Genomic DNA, 18369 nt, shown 5'->3' on the forward strand with positions numbered 1-18369 from the left:
AAAAAGAACGAAACGACCCCCCGCACGAAAAAAAAGGAGACGGGGGGGGAAACAAAAAAAAAAAAAAAAAGGAAAAAAAACGGCGGCAGAGCAAAAAAAACAACCCCCCCTTCCTTCTCCCCGCTCCGCAAGCGCTGGAGGGAGGCCCCGTAGACACAGGGGGAGCGCAGGGCCGGGGTGAGTTAGAGTCTGGCCTGGCCACGAGTGCAGGCAGGACTCAGTCGGGCGGTACCTGGAGGGAGAGTAGGGGGGCGGCCCGCGGGGCCAGGCGGCGGCTGTTCTCCCCACCTGGGCAGCGGGACTCGGGAGCAGCCACTGCTGCAGCTCCTACTGCCGCGGCCGGAGGAAGCGGCCATGGCGCTCAGCGGCTGCGGCTTTGGCGCCCGGGCCCAAACTCCCTGAGCCCGGGCCTGCTGCGTGGACCCCGTGCGCGTGCTGCGCCCAGCCCCTGGCCAGTTGTGTCTGGGCTGGCTGCCCAGCTGGTGCAATCCCGCGGGCGGTCCCAGAGTGGGGGGCAGCAGGCCCCAGCCCCCCCATCCCGCTCGGGTCCCGCCAGGGAACAAACGGGGCTGGGCTGCCGATGCCTCCGCCCCGGGACTGCCGCGGGATTGCACCAGCTGGGCAACCAGCCCAGATGCGACTGGCATGGGGCTGGGCGCAGCGTGCGCGCTGCTCGGTCCCCGCAACAGGCCCGGGCTCGGGGGGTTCGGGCCCGGGCGCCAGAGCCGCAGCCGCCGAGCGCCATGGCCACTTCCTCCGGCTGCGGCAGTAGGAGCTGGAGCAGCGGCTGCTCCCGAGTCCCACTGCCCAGGTGGGGAGAACAGCCGCCGCCTGGCCCCTAGGGCCGCCCCCCTACTCTCCCTACCGCCCGACTGAGTCCTGCCTGCTCTCGGAGCCAGGCCGGACTCTCACTAACCCCGGCCCCACGCTCCCCCTGCGTCTCCGGGGCCTCCCTCCAGCGCTTGTGGAAGGAGGAGGAATGGCGTGCTTGGGGAAGAGGCGGGGATTTGGGGAGGGAGCCAATGGGGGGAAGGAGGTGGCGGAGTCGGGGCGGGGGGGGGGGGTGCGAGCCCTTCTGGGCTCTGGAGCCTTTGCTTGTTTGTCCAGTGTCCCGACCTAACATTGGTCGGGACGCGGGACAAACAAGCAAATATCGGGACAGTCCCGATAAAATCGGGATGTCTGGTCACCCTACAAACAAGTCATGTGCCCCATCCCCTGATAATTTTCATTGCCCTACACTGGACTCTCTCGAATTTGTCCACATCCTTTCTGTAGTGGGGGTCCCAAAACTGGATGCAATACTCCAGATGTGGCCTCACCAGTGCCGAATAGAGGGGAATAATCACTTTCCTCAATTTGCTGGCAATGCTCCTAGTAATGCAGCCCAATATGCCATTAGTCTTCTTGGCAACAAGGGCACACTGCTGACTCATATCCAGCTTCTTGTCCACTGTAATCCCCAGGTCCTTTTCTGTAGAACTGCTGCTTGGCCAGCCAGTGAGTCCCCAGCCTGTAACAGTGTATGGGATTCTTCCATCCTAAGTGCAGGTCTCTGCACTTGTCCTTGTTGAACCTCATCAGATTTCTTTTGGCCCAATCCTCCAATTTGTCTAGGTCACTCTGGACCGCATCCCTACCCTCCAGTGTATCTACCTCTCCCCCTAGTTTAGTGTCATCCGCAAACTTGCTGAGGGTGTAATCTATCCCATCATCCAGATCATTAATAAAGATGTTGAACAAAACTGGCCCCAGGACCGACCCCTGGGGCACTCCGCTTGATACCGGCTGCCAACTAGACATCGAGCCGTTGATCACTACCCGTTGAGCCTGACAATCTAGCCAGCTTTCTATCCACCTTATAGTCCATTCATCCAATTCATACTTTTTTAACTGGCTGGCAAGAATACTGTGGGAGACCGTATCAAAAGCTTTGCTAAAGTCAAGATATAGCACTGCTTTGCTAAAGTCAAGATATATCACGCCCACTGCTTTCCCCATATCCACAGTTATCTCATCATAGAAGGCAATCAAGTTGGTCAGGCATGACTTGCCCTTGGTGAATCCATGTTGATTGTTCCTGATCACCGTCCTCTCCTCCAAATGCTTCAAAACCTTGAGGACCTGCTCCATGATTTTTCCAGGGACTGAGGTGAGGCTGACCAGCCTGTAGTTCCCCGGGTTCTCCTTCTTTCCTTTTTTAAAGATGGGCCTATATTTGCCTTTTTCCAATGACCCAGTGCCTCCCACACCCTGCAGTAACCAAACTTTTGGTTCAGGTGTCATTTAGGGTTGCCAGGTCCCCTTTTCAACCGGACTTTCCAGTCAAAAACCAGGCACCTGGCAACCCTAAATAGCACCTGGACACAGAAGCCAAAAACTGGACTATCTGGGTAAAATCCAGAAGGGTGGCAACCCTATTTGATAGCGCTTGTGAACTCATAACCATATATTTTTTGTTGTAATTCAAGACTGATTTTTCAATCTAATTTGCACAGGAGCCCTGTCTTAATGTGAATTTCATCTACATCAGCCATAGCCTTTTCCAGATTCATCCACAGAGATGCAAGTGGTTATGAACCTTGTATCTTATAACGTTTTAATCGTGGAGACCTCTTGTCCTATAAAATAGATCAGATGTCTATCTAATTATTACAACATTTTGGAGAGAGTCTGAGGGAGGTGGGTAATGAAAAGTAACACTGAGAATAAGTAATTAAATTTACCATAGCTGCAACCACTGTATTAAGAAGTTATATTTGACCCAATGGAGAGATTTAATTTCTCCAACGTAGCCAAATTATGCCTGAGTTTTTCACAAAGGTGAGATCATAACTTCTAAACTTTTATTCAGTAAGACTGGACTGATAAATAAGTATAGTGAATCCAGTGCAAGTTCAAGACCCGCTCTGTGGGGGGTTCGTATACAACAAGGTTTTAATACTTCAGCTCTGTCACCAAGCTAATTTGGACTGCTGTGTCTCTTTCTGAATAACAAGCACAAATAGAAAAAATATGCAGAACATTTTTTGTCCATCCTAGGAGCAACAGAGAGGAAGCTGACCATGCCAACACAATCTAAATATGGAAAACTGCTGTTTGATTCCTCAGAGCAAATGTTGCAGGCAGTGAAAGGAGTCCTCTGGGACAAGAGATCTAATGGACTGGAGCAAGAGACTGCTGAGTCACTCAGTCCACAGAAGTTAGACTTCTAATATTTGTTTCTTCTATAGGAGAACAAAATGGAGATAGGCAATTCCAATTTAAAACAATAATGATCCTAGACTATGGCCCGCGGGCCGGATCCGGCCCTTCAGGGCTTTGGATTGCCCCCCGTGGCGCTGTGGGCCCCGTGCCACTCTCAGAAGCGGCCGGCACCACTTCCCTGCGGCCCCAGGCGGGGGGGCAGAGCGCTCTGTGCATTGCCATTGCCTGCAGGCACTGCCCCCGCAACTCCCATTGGCTGGGAATGGGGAACCCCGGCCAATGGGAGCTTCGGGGGAGGTACCTTGAGGCGGGGCAAGGGCAGAGCACGTGGACCCCTCCACCCTCCCCTCCCCCAGGGGCCGCAGCACTTCCTGAAGCCTGCACCCCACTCCCAAACTCCCTGCCCTAAGCCCCCTGCCTGCACCTCGCACCCCAACTCCCTGCCCTGAGCCCCCTGCCGCATCCCGCACCCTTCCTGCACTCCGCATCCCTCCTGCACCCCAGCCTCCTGTCCCGGCCCTGCATACAATTTCCCCACCCAGATGTGGCCCTCAGCCCCAACAGTTTGCCCACCCCGTCCTAGACACTGCTGTGCTCCCAATCTGGGTACCCTGCTGTCTCAATACATAGATATCTCTCTCACACACACTTTGATAAGCATACACAACTTTCAGTAATGTTAATGGGAGTTACACACATGCATCAGAGACAGAATAAATGGACGCTGTAAAGGAGAACAAACGGAGATAAGGCAATTCCAAATTAAAACAATAATGATCATAGACACTGGCATCCAAAATCTATGGATACAGTTGAAACTGTAAACCCAAATCTTTATATTTCCCCCTCTCTCTTATTTCAAACAGCTCCAGAAGTCTGATCAAGCAAGTGGAAATAGTACTTTGCTTTTCACTCTGTTGTTACAGAAGAAATTGTACTGGAGGTGATCAAAGTTGTTTATTAACCATGATCCTAACAAAACCACAACCCACACAATGAAGTACATAAGTACATATTTAACAGCTTCTTTCTACTCAGTGCCAAGTCCTAAAACATCTACTCCCCACCCTTAAATGCATACATCTTATATCTTATCGAGTAGGCCATTTTTAATTTGACAGTATTTTCTCACTTAAGTGCTTGTGATTTAAATCCTATTTGGCTGTTAGTTTACTTAGCTACCTTTTTATCTTGGGGGAATTTAATTAAAGCTGTGTCCATAACCAGGTATCCAGCTCTGAGCCAGGTACCATGAGTTTGATGTTATACCCTGTCTTGCTCCAGAGCAGGTAGCTGTAAGTACATAAATCAATCTGATCAACTGTACACATGCAAACAGTCCCTCTGAGGTGCTTCAGTGGGGCTACTCTCGTGAATAAGGCATAAAGAATTTGGACCAATGTGAGCTCTGCCTCCAATATTAATAACTACAACTTATACCTCAGTGGTGCCGCTGCTTTGCCCACTAAACATTACTGGTCAGCTGCAGAAACCTAATACCCAGTTTTACTCACCTTATTCATGTGAGGATGTGGCTTTAGCAGATTACTCACTTGGATCAGAAGAGCAGAATTGGATGCCTATTTTTAGCACTACAACCTTCCCAGAGGGAACACAAGCTACTCATATAATGTAGGATTAGAGAAGGTCCAGGGCAGTTTATGGGTGAAATCCTAGCCCCGCTGACATCAATAGAAAAACTCCCACTGACTTCAACGGGGCCAGGATTTCAGCCCATATCACTAGCTTATAGTAAACTAAGCCCCGATCCTGCAAAGATTGACACGGGCCTAACTTCACATAGTAAAACTGAGTGTGTGTAAAGTTCAGCCCATGTGTTAAGTCTTTGCAAGACTGAGGTCTTACTTTGTAAAAAGAGTTTCAAGAACTCAGACTGTAATGAAAAGATCCAAAGATCATTTTGAAATACACAGTATTAACTTCTCTTGTGCATTTACATCATGCCCTATAAATCAGCTTCTAATATCTCATGGAGCGAAGCAAGCTCTGAGAATTGCTTTTTTACTTACTTTTGTTGGATCAGCAGCTCTGAATACATAACAGATACTTTGCTGATTTACTGCTCCATCCTTTATCAGACAAGCAAAGTAACTTGGATCGTGGCTATTGTGAATCAGTTTGTGGACATGCTGTGGCTTATACTCAAACAGGCTGGAACAAATCAAAGGATCCCACTGTTGGCTCTTTCCTGTGTCTGGTTCACATCGCAGGCTTGCTGGTGAAACATAAAGCCGGATTTGGCTGGTGCTAGGTTCTTCCATGGAAGACTGCATACTGAGCCGCCGAATCTCTGCCACAATCCAAGGCAGCACTGGCATGGTGATTAGAGAATGCACTGGCAGAGAACCAACAAGCTGGAGACTAAAATCCACTGAGATATCAGTGGGTGCTTGAAGTTTTTTAACTTTGAATGATAGGGGCTCCATTTTATAATCATCAAGGAAACCAGGAATAATCCACCAGTTTCAATTCCCAGGAATGAAGATTCCTTTCATTGCACAGTAGTGGAATTCTGAAAGGAAAGATATTTATACAGTTACAGTAACAGTCATTTAGAATTTTCTATTTAAAAATAATCACCAATAATGGAAATATTCATAGGGCATTTCTACACTGCAATGTAAACCCAGGGTTCAAACTCAGGTTCAAGCCTAATCCTCCTTCCAGCTACATACAAATCACGCTAACCCAGAGCTTCGACCCCATGGTTTGAGGATTTGACCCTGAGTCAAGCTGGGACGCAGTGTTCAAGCCCTTCTGCTCTGCAGTATGGGCACAACCCTACTAGAATCATGCTCTGGGAGTCTGACAAAAGTATCCCACAGTTCCACAGGCTTTCTTTGTCCTCTTGACAGTCAAGTTTGGTGAACAGTCAAATTTTCCCACACTTCACCACGAACAAAGGGCTAGAGCAGCTGCATTTTGGGAGGGCTCTAGGAAGTCTGGGATCTAGGTAGTTCAACTCAGGCCCGCATAATGCAGTGTAGATGCTGGAGCGCCAGGTTGGGACTCAGGGTTCAGCAATTCCAAATCTGGAGTTACAAATAGGTAGAAATACTCAAGCCCTGTGTTAACAAACCCAGAGTCTGCTAACTCAAGTTCTACTAACCCTGGGCTTACATTGCAGTGTAACTATACCCATAGATTTCAAGACCAGAAGGGACCATGTAGTCCCCTTATAATCATCTAGTCTAACTTTCTGTATATCCATAGGTCTTCACTGAATTAATTCCTGCTTCAGATCCAATAGCTCTGGTTGAACTAGACCATATATATTAGAAAAACATCCAATCTTGATTTTTAAATTGCCATAGATGGAGAATCTACCACAATCCTGGTAAATTGTTCCTTGAATCTGTCATTATAAGGCATGTTTTCCAATCCTTTAGTCATTCTTGTGACTTTCCTTTGAGCCCTCTCGAATTTATCAACATCCTTCTTGAAGTGTGGGCACCAGAACTGGACACAGTGTTCCAGCAGCAGTCACACCAGTGCCAAATACAGAGGCAATATCACCCCTCTCTACACTTCCTCAAGATTCCCATGTTTATACATCCAAGCACTGCATTAGCCCTTTTGGCCACAGGTTTGCACTGGGAGCTCACATTCAGCAGATTATACACCATGATCCCAAAGTCTTTTTCAGTCATTGCTTCCCAGGATAGAGTCTCCAATCCTGTAATTCTGGTGTGCATTCTTTGTTCCTAAATGTATGACCTTACATTTGTCTATATTGAAATGCATATTATTTGCTTGTGCCCATCTTACCAAGTGACCCAGAGCGCTCTATCAGTGTCCTGCCCTCTTGATTATTTATCACTCTCACAATATTGGTGTTACTTGCAAACTTTAGCAATGATGATTTTATGTTTTCTTCCAGATCGTTGGTAAAAATGCTAAATAGCATAGAGCCAAGAACCAATCCCTGCAGGACCTCACAAGAAAAACAACAGCTCAGTGATGATTCCCCTTTAAAATGACATTTTTAGACTTTATCTCCAACCCCTCAGACAGAGACCAACACCTACAAGATCTTCACCAAGCATTCTCAAAACTACGATACCCACACAAGGAAATAAGGAAACAAATCAACAGAGCCAGACATGTACCCAGAAGCCTCCTGTTACAAGACAAGCCCAAGAAAGAAACCAACAGAACTCCACTGGCCATCACCTACAGTCCTCAGCTTAAACCTCTCCAACGCATCATCAGTGATCTACAACCCATCCTGGACAATGATCCCTCGCTTTCACAGACCTTGGGAGGCAGGCCAATCCTCGCCCACAGACAACCCGCCAACCTTAAGCATATTCTCACCAGCAACCATGCACCGCACCATAACAACTCTAACTTAGGAACCAATCCATGCAACAAACCTCAATGCCAACTCTGCCCACATATCTACACCAGCAACACCATCACAGGACCTAACCAGATCAGCTACAACATCACCGGTTCATTCACCTGCACGTCCACCAATGATATATATGCCATCATGTGCCAGCAATGCCCCTCTGCTATACACATTGGCCAAACTGGACAGTCACTACGTAAGAGGATAAATGGACACAAGTCAGATATCAGGAATGGCAATATACAAAAACCTGTAGGAGAACACTTCAACCTCCCTGACCATACAATAGCAGATGTAAAGGTAGCCATCTTACAGGAAAAAAACTTCAGGACCAGACTCCAAAGAGAAACTGCTGAGCTTCAGTTCATTTGCAAATTTGACACCATCAGATCAGGATTAAACAAAGACTGTGAATGGCTATCCAACTACAGAAGCAGTTTCTCCTCCCTTGGTGTTCACATCTCAACTGCTAGCAGAGGACCTCACCCTCCCTGATTGAACTAACCTCGTTATCTCCATACTGATTCTTGCCTGCATATTTATTCCTGCCTCTGGAAACTTCCATTACATGCGTCTGACGAAGTGGGCATTCACCCACGAAAGCTTATGCTCCAATACATCCGTTAGTCTTAAAGGTGCCACAGGACCCTCTGTTGCTTTTTACAGATCCAGACTAACACGGCTACCCCTCTGATTTTTAGACTTATTAGCTAGCCAGTTTTTAATCCATTTAATGTGTGCTGTGATAATTTTATATCCGTCTAATTTCTAAATCCAAGTGCTATGTGGTATCAACTCAAATACTTCACAGAAATCTAACTATGTAACAAACAACACTATTACCTTTTTCAATCAAACTTAAAACCTCATCAAAAAATTATATCAGGTTAGTTTGACAAGATCCATTTTCGATAAAACCATGTTATTTATATAATCCTCCTTTAATTATTATTTAATCTAGAGAACATAAGAACAGCCATACTGGGTCAGACCAATGGTCCATCTAGCCCAGTATCCTGTCTTCTAACAAGGGCCAGTGCCAGACACTTTAAATTGAATGAACAGAAAGAGGCAATTTTTGAGTGGTCCATCCCCTGTCGTCTACTCCCAGTTTCTGGAAGTCAGAGGCTAGGAAGTCCCAGAGCATGAGGTTGCGTCCCTGACTATCTGGCTAATAGCCATTGATGGACCAATCCTCCATGAACTTATCTAATTCTTTTTTGAACAGTTATACTTTTGGCCTTCACAACGTCCCTCAGCAACAAGCTCCACAAATGGACTGTGTTGTGTGAAGAAGTACTTTATGTTTATTTTAAACTTGCTGCCTATGAATTTCATTGGTGACCCCTGGTTCTTGTGTTATGTGATACAGTAAATAACACCTGCCTATTCACTTTCTTCATACCATTCATTTTATAGACCTCTGTCATATCACCCCTAGTCATCTATGTTCTAAACTAAACAGTCCCAGACTTTTTAATCTCTCCTCATATGAAAGCTGTTCTATACCCCTATTCAATTCTGCAGCCCTTCTGTGTATCTTTTCCAATTCTAATATAAAACTTTTTTGAGATGGGGTGACCAGAGCTGCACACAGTATAGCAAGTGTGGGTGTACCATGAATGTATAGTGGCTCTATGATATTTATCCCTTTCCTAATCTTTCCTGACATTGTTAGCTTTTTTGACTGCCATATTGAACAGATGTTTTCAAAGAACTAGCCATGATGACTCCAAGATCTCTTTCTTGAATGATAACAGCAAATTTAGTCCCATCATTTTGAATGTACAGTTGGGATTATGTTTTTCTAATGTGCATTACTTTACATTTATTAACACTGAATTTCATCTGTCATTTTGTTGCCCAGTTACCCAATTTTGTGACATCCCTTTGTAACTCTTCAGTGTCAGCTTTGGACTTTAACTATCTTGAGTAATTTAGTATCTTTTGCAAAATTTGCTAACTCACTCTTTACCCCATTTTCCAGATCATTTATGAACATGTTGAACAGTACCAGTCCCAGCACAGATCCTTAGTGGATGCTGCCAATTATCTCTCTCCACTGTGAAAACTGACCACTTATTCCTACCCTTTGTTTCCTATCTTTTTGTCAGTTACTGATCTATGAAAGGACCTTCTCTCTTATCCCAGGACTGCTTACTTTGCTTCAGAGCTTTTGGTGTGGGCCCTTGTCAAAGACTTTCTGAAAGTCCATGTACACTATATTGACTGGATCACCCTTGTCTACATGCTTGTTGATACCCTCAAATAATTCTAGTAGGTTGGTGAGGCATGATTTCTCTTTACAAAAGCCATATTGACTCTTCTCTAACACATTGTGTTTATCTGCGTGTCTAATAATTCTGTCCTTTGCTATAGTTTCAACCAGTTTGCCTGGTATTGAACTTAAGTTTACTGGCCTGTAATTGCCAGAATTGCCTCTGGATCCTTTTTTAAAAAAAAAAAAAAAAATCAGCCTTACATTAGTGATCTTCTAGTCATCTGGTATAGAGGCTGATTTCTGCAATAGGTTACATACCACAGTAATTCGTGATTAAAATTGATTACTGATTACCATTAGTATTTCTGCATATCTGAGTTCCTTCAGAACTCTTAGATGAATACCATCCATAAATGGTGACTTATCACTATTTAAGTTATCAATTTGTTCCAAAACCTCCTCTACTGACTCCTCAGTTTAGGACAGTTACTCAAATTTGTCAGCTAAAAAGAATGGCTCAGGTTTGGGACTCTCCTTCACATCCTCTGCAGTGAAGACTTATCTAGTCCTGTATCAGCCATTTCCTTTTTTTTGCCAAGGGTTAATGTCAGGCTGACAGGCCTATAATTACCCAGGTTATCCCATTTTTAAATATTGACACAACATTAGCTTAGTTCCAGTCTTCTAGAACTTCCCCAGTGTTCCAGGACTTATTAAAAAGAAATGTTAATGATCCAGATAGAAACTTGACCAGCTCTTTTAAAACTTTTTATTATGAATTTTCTTTTTCAAGAGACAGCTATAACTAGGGTTACCATCCGTCCATATTTCCCCAGACATGTCCGGCTTTTGCGTCTCTAAATAGCTATCCGGGAGGAATTGGTAACAAGGTTAAAATGTCCGGGGGGGTTTTCTCCCTCGCCTCCCTCCCTCCCTTCCATGCAGAGTGCGGCTGCTGATTGGGCGGCTGGGCTGATTGAGCTGCTCCCATTGGCCTCCAGTAGCCAGAGCCCTCCCCTGCTCCCCCCTCCCTCTGTCTGCAGCCCTGTGTAACACACAAACTGACCTGTCACCCCCACTCTCCGCGCGTCGTCCCACCCGTGGGGCCCTCCTCCCTGCCTGCCTATCCCTTGCCTGCTTGTACTGCCAGAGCCAGCAGCAACTGCTGTCTGCTGCCCCCGGGTCCTAGCATCCCACATCCACTAATGGGAAGATAGGCTGCCCTTACCCTGCCCTTCCACCCTAGCCCCAAGCCTCTCCAACGCCCCAAACCCCTCATCCCCAGCCCCCAGCCCCCACACCCTAATCCTCTGCCCAGCCCTGAGCCCCCTCCTGCATCATGAACCCCTCATCCTCAGCCCCAACCCTCATCCCCCCGCATCTTAATCCTCTGCCCCAGCCCTGAGCCCCCTCCTGCATCATGAACCCCTCATCCCCAGCCCCAACCCTCATCCCCCCGCACCCTAATCCTCTGCTCCATCCCTGAGCCCCGTCCTGCATCATGAACCCCTCATCCTCAGACCCACAGCCTTCACCCCTGCATCCCCTCCTATCCCCAAAGTCCCTCCCAAACCCCTTCCCCCTTCCTACACACCCCCTCCTGCCCTCAAACTCCCTCCCAAAGCCTGCACCCCCTCCCTTTGCACCACCTCCCACCCCCAAACTCCATCCCAGAGCCTACACCCCTCACTCCCTCCTGCACACCCACCCCCTGCCCCAGCCCGGAGCCTGCACCCAGCACCCAAACTCTATCCCAGAGCCTGCACCATAATCCCCAGCCCAGGACCTGCACCCCAGACCTCCGCCCCCAACCCAACCCCCCTCACAGAGCCTTAGGCAGGTGGGGGGGGTGGTTCTGGGCACCACCAAAATTTCTACAACCCTGCCACCCATGCAAGTGGATAAGGGTCGGGGCAGTCGGGGACAAGAAGCGGGGGGGGGTTGGGGTTCTGAGGGGGGCAGTCAGGGGGTGGGAAGTGGGAGGGAGTGGATGGGGGCAGGGGCGGGGCTTTCCCCCTGCCCCAATGTCCTCTTTTTTGATTGTGGAAATATGGTAACCCTACTATAACACTGTAAACAATCATCTTTATTGTAAGTTTATTTTAGCAAATCTATTATACTAAATCACGTACTCCTTTCTTTATTATAGCTACAGTAAATTTGTTTGTCTTTCTTCATTTATAGAGTTGGCCAAAACAATGGGGGGGGGGAAAATTGCAAAAATTTTCATGAAAAATTAGTCTGTTTTACCCATCAAAAAATTTGAAAAGTTTCTATCAGCTGTGTGAGTAGTTGCAAAGAGTAGATGCATTTTTCCAAGGGATTTTGGGGGAGTGGGGCAGGAATATAATACTAATTAGAAATATTACATTGCATGTAAAACACAACATTTTCAAAAATGAAAAAACAACCACTTTACCAACAACAACAAAAGGGAAAACATGGTTCTGTAACTACTTTGCAGGGAGAAAAACAAAAAACAAAAACAAAAAAAAACAAGATTTAAAGATGGATACAGGTGCTGGGCCTTTTTATAGCCTTCTCTTCTGGAACTTTTGGATCCAACTGTGGATGAATGCCCTTTTTGGCTTTATTATTAATGATTCCACGGCTGGTGAGCTTAGCAAGAGAATCCTACCGTGTAGGCCTGCAAAGACAATCCATGAGCCAGAACTCTGAATCTGCTAACAATCTAGATGCATGAAGCATTTAAGAAGGCCCCTAACAGATGTAAATACTATAAGAAATATATATTTGTAGGCCTCATTTCAATTATATTAAACATCTTCCATGTACAGCTCTTGTTTCATATACAGAAAGCAAGGGGAACAGTCCAGAAATCTCTTCATTTATAAACACACTGTCACAGAAGTTGACCTCAGCTTAACAAAGCACTTCTATATTTGTCTAACCAACAAAATGCTCTAACATTATTACTGCTGTGCTCTTGCAAAGGCTGCTGTCAGGGATGCAAACGCCCAATAGGGAAATGAAGTTCTCTCTTCCCTGTTTGAGACGCAATTGTGAAACTTTTTTGTTAACAGTGAAAATGGAAAACAATTCAGCAACTCTCCAGGAGGTTTTGATTCGTTCAGGGCTCAGCAGGCACACAGCGCAAAGACCATGAAAATCGACTAACTTTGTTGTTACTTAAGGGCGAGCATAATGGTCTCAGCATAACAAGGCTAAGTAAAGTCTGTTATCAGTTGAAATCAATATGGTTAACATGTGCAGCAGGACTGAATTTGAGCCGTTATCTTCACATAACAGTAAATCAAAACTTTGCTTTCCATTTTCAATTTTTTTGAGTAAACGTAGTGATCCTTTTCTGCTCAGGAAAGTGAGAGGCAGACACCACTTCCTAGAACCAGGCACAGTGATAGGCAGGTGCTATGCAAACTTCTTTACAAAAAAGTCTTTTACTCTGACCTGCAACTGTAAATGTGGGTCTCATGAGCACAAACTGATCACAAATTATGACCAACTAGGGACTATCTTTGTGTCATGCACTAAAACCAGCAAACTCACTTAATGTGACTCAAACTAACTATGAACTCAGGGCTCTGTATGGGATACCACACTCCATCCATATTCTCCTTCTCTGTGCTGAGGCTAAAATACAGAATAATCACATATAAATGAATAGCACTGTTGCTTCTAAACACAAATATCAAACAACAGCTAATATCTTTATCTTAGGTACTTGTATGGCTCCCACTGCCACAGTATCTGAGACCCTCACATCTGTAGTGTATTTTTCCCCTCACACCACTCCCGTGAGGGAGGGAAGTATTGTTATCCCATTTAACTGATGGAAAACTGCAGCAAAGAGAGACTAAGGGCTTGTCTACGCTACCGCTTAAGTTGATATAACTTACTGTAAACAAGTTACATTGACTCTAAACTCTGCCTCCTAAGCTCTGCCTCCATCTCCCACCAACATAGCTTCCGCCTCATCGAGGGAGGGGGAGTAAATGCGTCAATGGGAAAGTGCTCTCCCATCGATATAGCGCGTCTTCACCAGAAGTGCTCTATCAGTGCCACTGCATCCATGCAGCAGCACTGATGTAGTGCGGTAGTGAAGACAAGCCCAGAGTGACTTGGCCAAGGTCATAAGAAAGCTGTGGCAGAGCAGGAACTTGAATCAAGGTCTCCACACTCCCAGGTTAGCACCCTAACAACTGGACTATCCTTCTTCGCTATTTATGGCATTAGCTCAGGGGTGGGCAAACTACGGCCCACGGGCTGCATCCGGCCCGCGAGCTGCACCAGCAGCTCGGCCCCGCTCCAGCACTCCGGCCGGGGTGCTGGGTTGGGGGCCGGACCACACAGCTCGGCCCCGCTCCAGCGCTCCGGCCAAGGCACTGGCTCAGGGCTAGACCACCATTTTGTAGTTGTGCATTTTATTTTTCCTTCCTATGTCAAGTACTATGCACTTGTCTTTATTGAATTTCATCTTGTTGAATTCAGACCAATTTGACAATTTGTCAAGGTTGTTTTGAATTCTAATCCTGTCCTCCAAAATGCTTGCAACCCCTCCCATCTTGGTGTCATCTGCAAATTTTATAAACATACTCTTCACGCAATTATCCAAGTCATTAAAGAAAACATTGAATAGCTCCAGACTCATGACTGACACCGGTAGGCCCCCACTAGATACGCCCTCCCAGTTGACAATGAACCATTGATAACTCTTCTAAATATGGTCTTTCAATTAGTTGTGCACCCACCTTATAGTAAGTTCATCTAGACCACATTTCCCAGTTTTCTTTTTCCCAGTTTCCTTGAAAAAAGGATTTTTTTAAATTTTAATCAAACATTTTCATGAAAATTTTCCAATTTAAAAAAGGTCATTTTTGATTTAAAAAAAGTTGTATTCATAAAATTGTGCCCCACTCTAATCACAACCTCCAGTTCTCTTTTATTCCAGTACTAGAAAATGTTGCATCCCTAACTAGAGATATCTAACATTACAGCAGAGAGTAACATGTTATTTTCAATGCTAAGTCTAAGGATTTAACTATATTAAACAGTGAGCTGTTTTGTCATACTTCAATAAGTACTGAACCGCTGGAGTGTATTTAATATAAACTCAGAGATTCTTGACATCAACTTGCTTTTTTAAAAAATAAATACTTGAATCACTTTCCATGTCCACACCAATACTATTTTCAAATGGACCTTCTTTAAAAAACAAAACAAAACAAAACAACCCACACCAAAACCTAACTTTTTGGAACTAAAATTATGAACAGTAATAGAAAAATCAGATTCTCAGGGTTCAATTTTAGTAGTGCCCAAGAAGTAAAGGAACATAATTTCAATCCTTAAAACATGCATCTCATTAATCTAACTAGCCTCAGAATCTCCCTGTAGTCAGCCTCCTCTTCCCTTCCTCATATGAATTCTTTCTGTGTCACTTCCTTCTGTTGTTCTTGTCCTAACTTAAGGACAGATTCTACCCTAAATTACACCAGTTTAATGCCACTGAATTCAATGGGGCCTATTTAATGTAAACTAAGGGCTAAATTCTGCTTTAGGAACTGATCCTACAAACATGTATGTACATGCTTAACTTTAGGTCTATGGGTAGTCCTATTAACTTGAATGGGACTACTCACAAGCATAAAGTTAAGCACACGTGTCACAGTTACAAAGTGAGCTATGCTTTCATCCCCTAACAGTCCCTCTTGAGTGCCCTCTCAGGGAACAGGCTGTGCTATCTTCAACCCCCTCAAGGTGGAACTACACAGACCCACCCCTCTTTCAATGGTTGTGGTGAGTGCTCCATCATTAACAATTTTTAAATCAAGATTGAATGGCTTTTCTAAAAGATCTACTCTAGGAATTATTTGGGGGAGTTGTGTGTGTTATACAGGAGACCAGACTAGATGATCACAATAGTCCCTTCCAGCCTTGGAATCTAGACTGGATCTTTAGGCTGCAGCCCCCCTATTTACCAACCGTGTTAACTCGACAGACCCAATGGTATTTGGTATTTGTATGCCCTTTTCCTCTGCAGTCTGAGACAGTGGCTGAATAAAGTGATCCAAAAACAACTTCAAAATAAAGCACTATTTATTGATTCACCCAAAGGTAAACACTATGCAGAGCAAAGGGATAAAACAATAAAGGCCTATACACATGTTTTCCCTTACCTAAATCTTAATCTTTCCTTACAGGCTTCAAGTTACCACCATCTTTGGGTTGAGACAAGCAGACTGTTCTGCTGCCACATGCTTTCTGGATCTCCTTGCACCCAGTCAGCACTCACTCACACTCCTTGGGCAGCTCCCAGCAACTCATTCAGCCTCACTCCAATTCCTGCCTAGGCCAGCAACATTTAAGTCTTTAATGTCTCCTTTGAGTCTGACTCAGATCTGGAAAGAGCAAACCTTGCCAGCCTGGTAGCGGCATTCCCCAATTAACCAGATGGATCTGCGCACCGCAGATTACCCTTATCTTAAGGGGAGTCCCTGAGAATGGATGGCCAGCGTAATGGACCTATGTCACACTTCATCACAGTCTCTGCTACAGGACATCCTGGGGAAAGAAGGAAATGTGAAGGGACAAAAGATGTAGCTGGAAATCTGTGCTTCAGCCATTCTGGGCTGCCAGACAGTCCCTTGGAAATCACAGCAGCGAAGGCGTAAGTCAGAGCAGCCAGTGTCAATACACTAGCTTATGCCCAGGGTCAAATGGGATCCTAGCAGCCCAAGAGTCCAGGAGGGGCAACAGCAGTGCCCCACTCCCTCTCGTGGGCTGCATCTACAACAAGTTCAGCCCAGAATTGGGGCCCAAATCTTTGACTCTTATGGCTGCAAAAATAACATTCTGAATACGCAGGGCTGGACCTGCGGACAAGTAATTAACCTGATAAGAACAGAAACTACACTTGATCATAGCTCAGTTAAGTGTCAAACACACCACAGCTCCTGGCTACAGAGGAAGACAGACCTCACAGAAGAATTAGTATGACTTGGCAGTGTGGCAGGGCAGTATAAGGAAGTGGTCAGGACTCCACCACTACATAAATCGAGAGGCCTACCTCCCCAGATAGCGGATGAACAAAGGCCCCAGCTGTCACGTCAGCCCATGGAGGTTAGTTGCAGAACAGCCATGCAACCACTCCACACCAGACTACTGAGTTGGAGAAAGGATTCCTTTTTTCCCTGTATTCTCTTAGCTACCCTGAGAGAGGCACAGTTGGTCTTAAAAGAGGCAAAAATTTACCCCAGTTGTCTCTACAAAGTGTTGGCTGTGAAGCCTAATGACAATTCAAACATCAACATTGTAAAATACTTCACTGCTGATCATTTTAGCAGAAACATCAAACTACTCTGGGATTCCAGGTAGAGTTTTTGCCTGTGGGCAGACTAGGGTGACCAGGCAGCAAGTGTGAAAAATCAGGACAGGGGGTGGGGGGGCTAATAAGAGCCTATATGAGAAAAAGACCCCAAAATCAGGACTGTCCCTATAAAATCAGGACATCTGGTCACCCTAGGGCAGAATTCTGGAATGTGGACAACAGTTAAGTAGCACCACTTTGCCTCTCAATCTGACCCCCGAGATACAGGTTGCCTGCACCCATCCTGATAGATTCATTTAAAACACATCAGCCTTACAGCACATACAAGTATAAATGACAAGACTATGCTTGAGATATGTGAATGACAGGTGGCGGGAAGTGTCACTGTTATTAAGTAAAAGTTTTCACCCTTTTGGTAAAGATTACACACTCAATTCCCCCCTATCGCGTCACATAAAAACTAATAGATTGTTCTCTGGGGCAGGTGGTTATAAATTGATAATTGCTATCCTTTTGTTTTCAGCTTCATTTTAGGTTTTCAATCCGTTTTATTGTTATAGAATTCAAATAAGTACACAGAACTGCTTAGATCATATCATGTAAGCACTACTATTGTATCTGTGTCGGTCCCAGGACACACTGTATCATATGTCATAGGATGCTTTTAATTTTAAAATAGTTTTAATTTGATCAGCTACACAACAAAGAAAAACAACAACAACAGACATCTTAAGGGTGCTTTTACACAATATATCCTGCCTCTGCACTAACCAGTACTCTGCAGACTCACAGCAATTTATTATCTATTCCTTCACTTCTTCTACAACCCTAATTGGTATATACGCATAATGTCACGGCCAATTCCAGAAATCAATGCTTCTCATAAAATTCCCAAGTAACTTCTCAGCTACCATGTACTTTCATAAAATCCTGGCTCTTCAAGGAGTCTTTCCATTGACTTCAGTGGGCTTTGGATCAGGCCACACATTTCACTCTGTTTTCAAACCTGGGTAAGTCCTTTGCCTTGATAATAACCACACCTAAAATAATTACTGTCACAGCTATTTTAACTAGCACTTTGTTCTATGGCCTCAGATGAATTAAATACAGTTAAATAGTATCAGAGGGGTAGCCGTGTTAGTCTGAATCTGTAAAAAGCAACAGAGGGTCCTGTGGCACCTTTAAGACTAACAGAAGTATTGGGAGCATAAGCTTTCGTGGGTAAGAACCTCACTTCTTCAGATGCAAGAAGTGAGG

The 18369-nt window shown here is 45.2% G+C and overlaps 1 protein-coding gene across 6 annotated transcripts in view; it reads right to left on the reverse strand.

Annotated features, from left to right (window-relative positions):
- Positions 1-18369, reverse strand: part of TBC1D1 (TBC1 domain family member 1) — a 199434-nt gene that overhangs the window by 177966 nt on the left and 3099 nt on the right. For all 6 annotated transcript variants that reach the window (XR_003899761.1, XM_026647989.2, XM_026647988.2 and 3 more), the window contains exon 2: positions 5238-5740. Coding sequence is in view for 5 of the 6 variants with exons in the window: in XM_026647989.2 (XP_026503774.1) it covers positions 5238-5654 (417 nt within the window). In the remaining variant the exon portion in view is untranslated. The remainder of the gene's footprint in view (positions 1-5237; positions 5741-18369) is intronic.

The sequence above is a fragment of the Terrapene carolina genome, unplaced genomic scaffold (assembly GCF_002925995.2).
Source record: "Terrapene carolina triunguis isolate 2854851 unplaced genomic scaffold, T_m_triunguis-2.0 Scaffold66, whole genome shotgun sequence".
In the NCBI taxonomy this organism is placed as follows: Eukaryota; Metazoa; Chordata; order Testudines; family Emydidae; genus Terrapene; species Terrapene triunguis.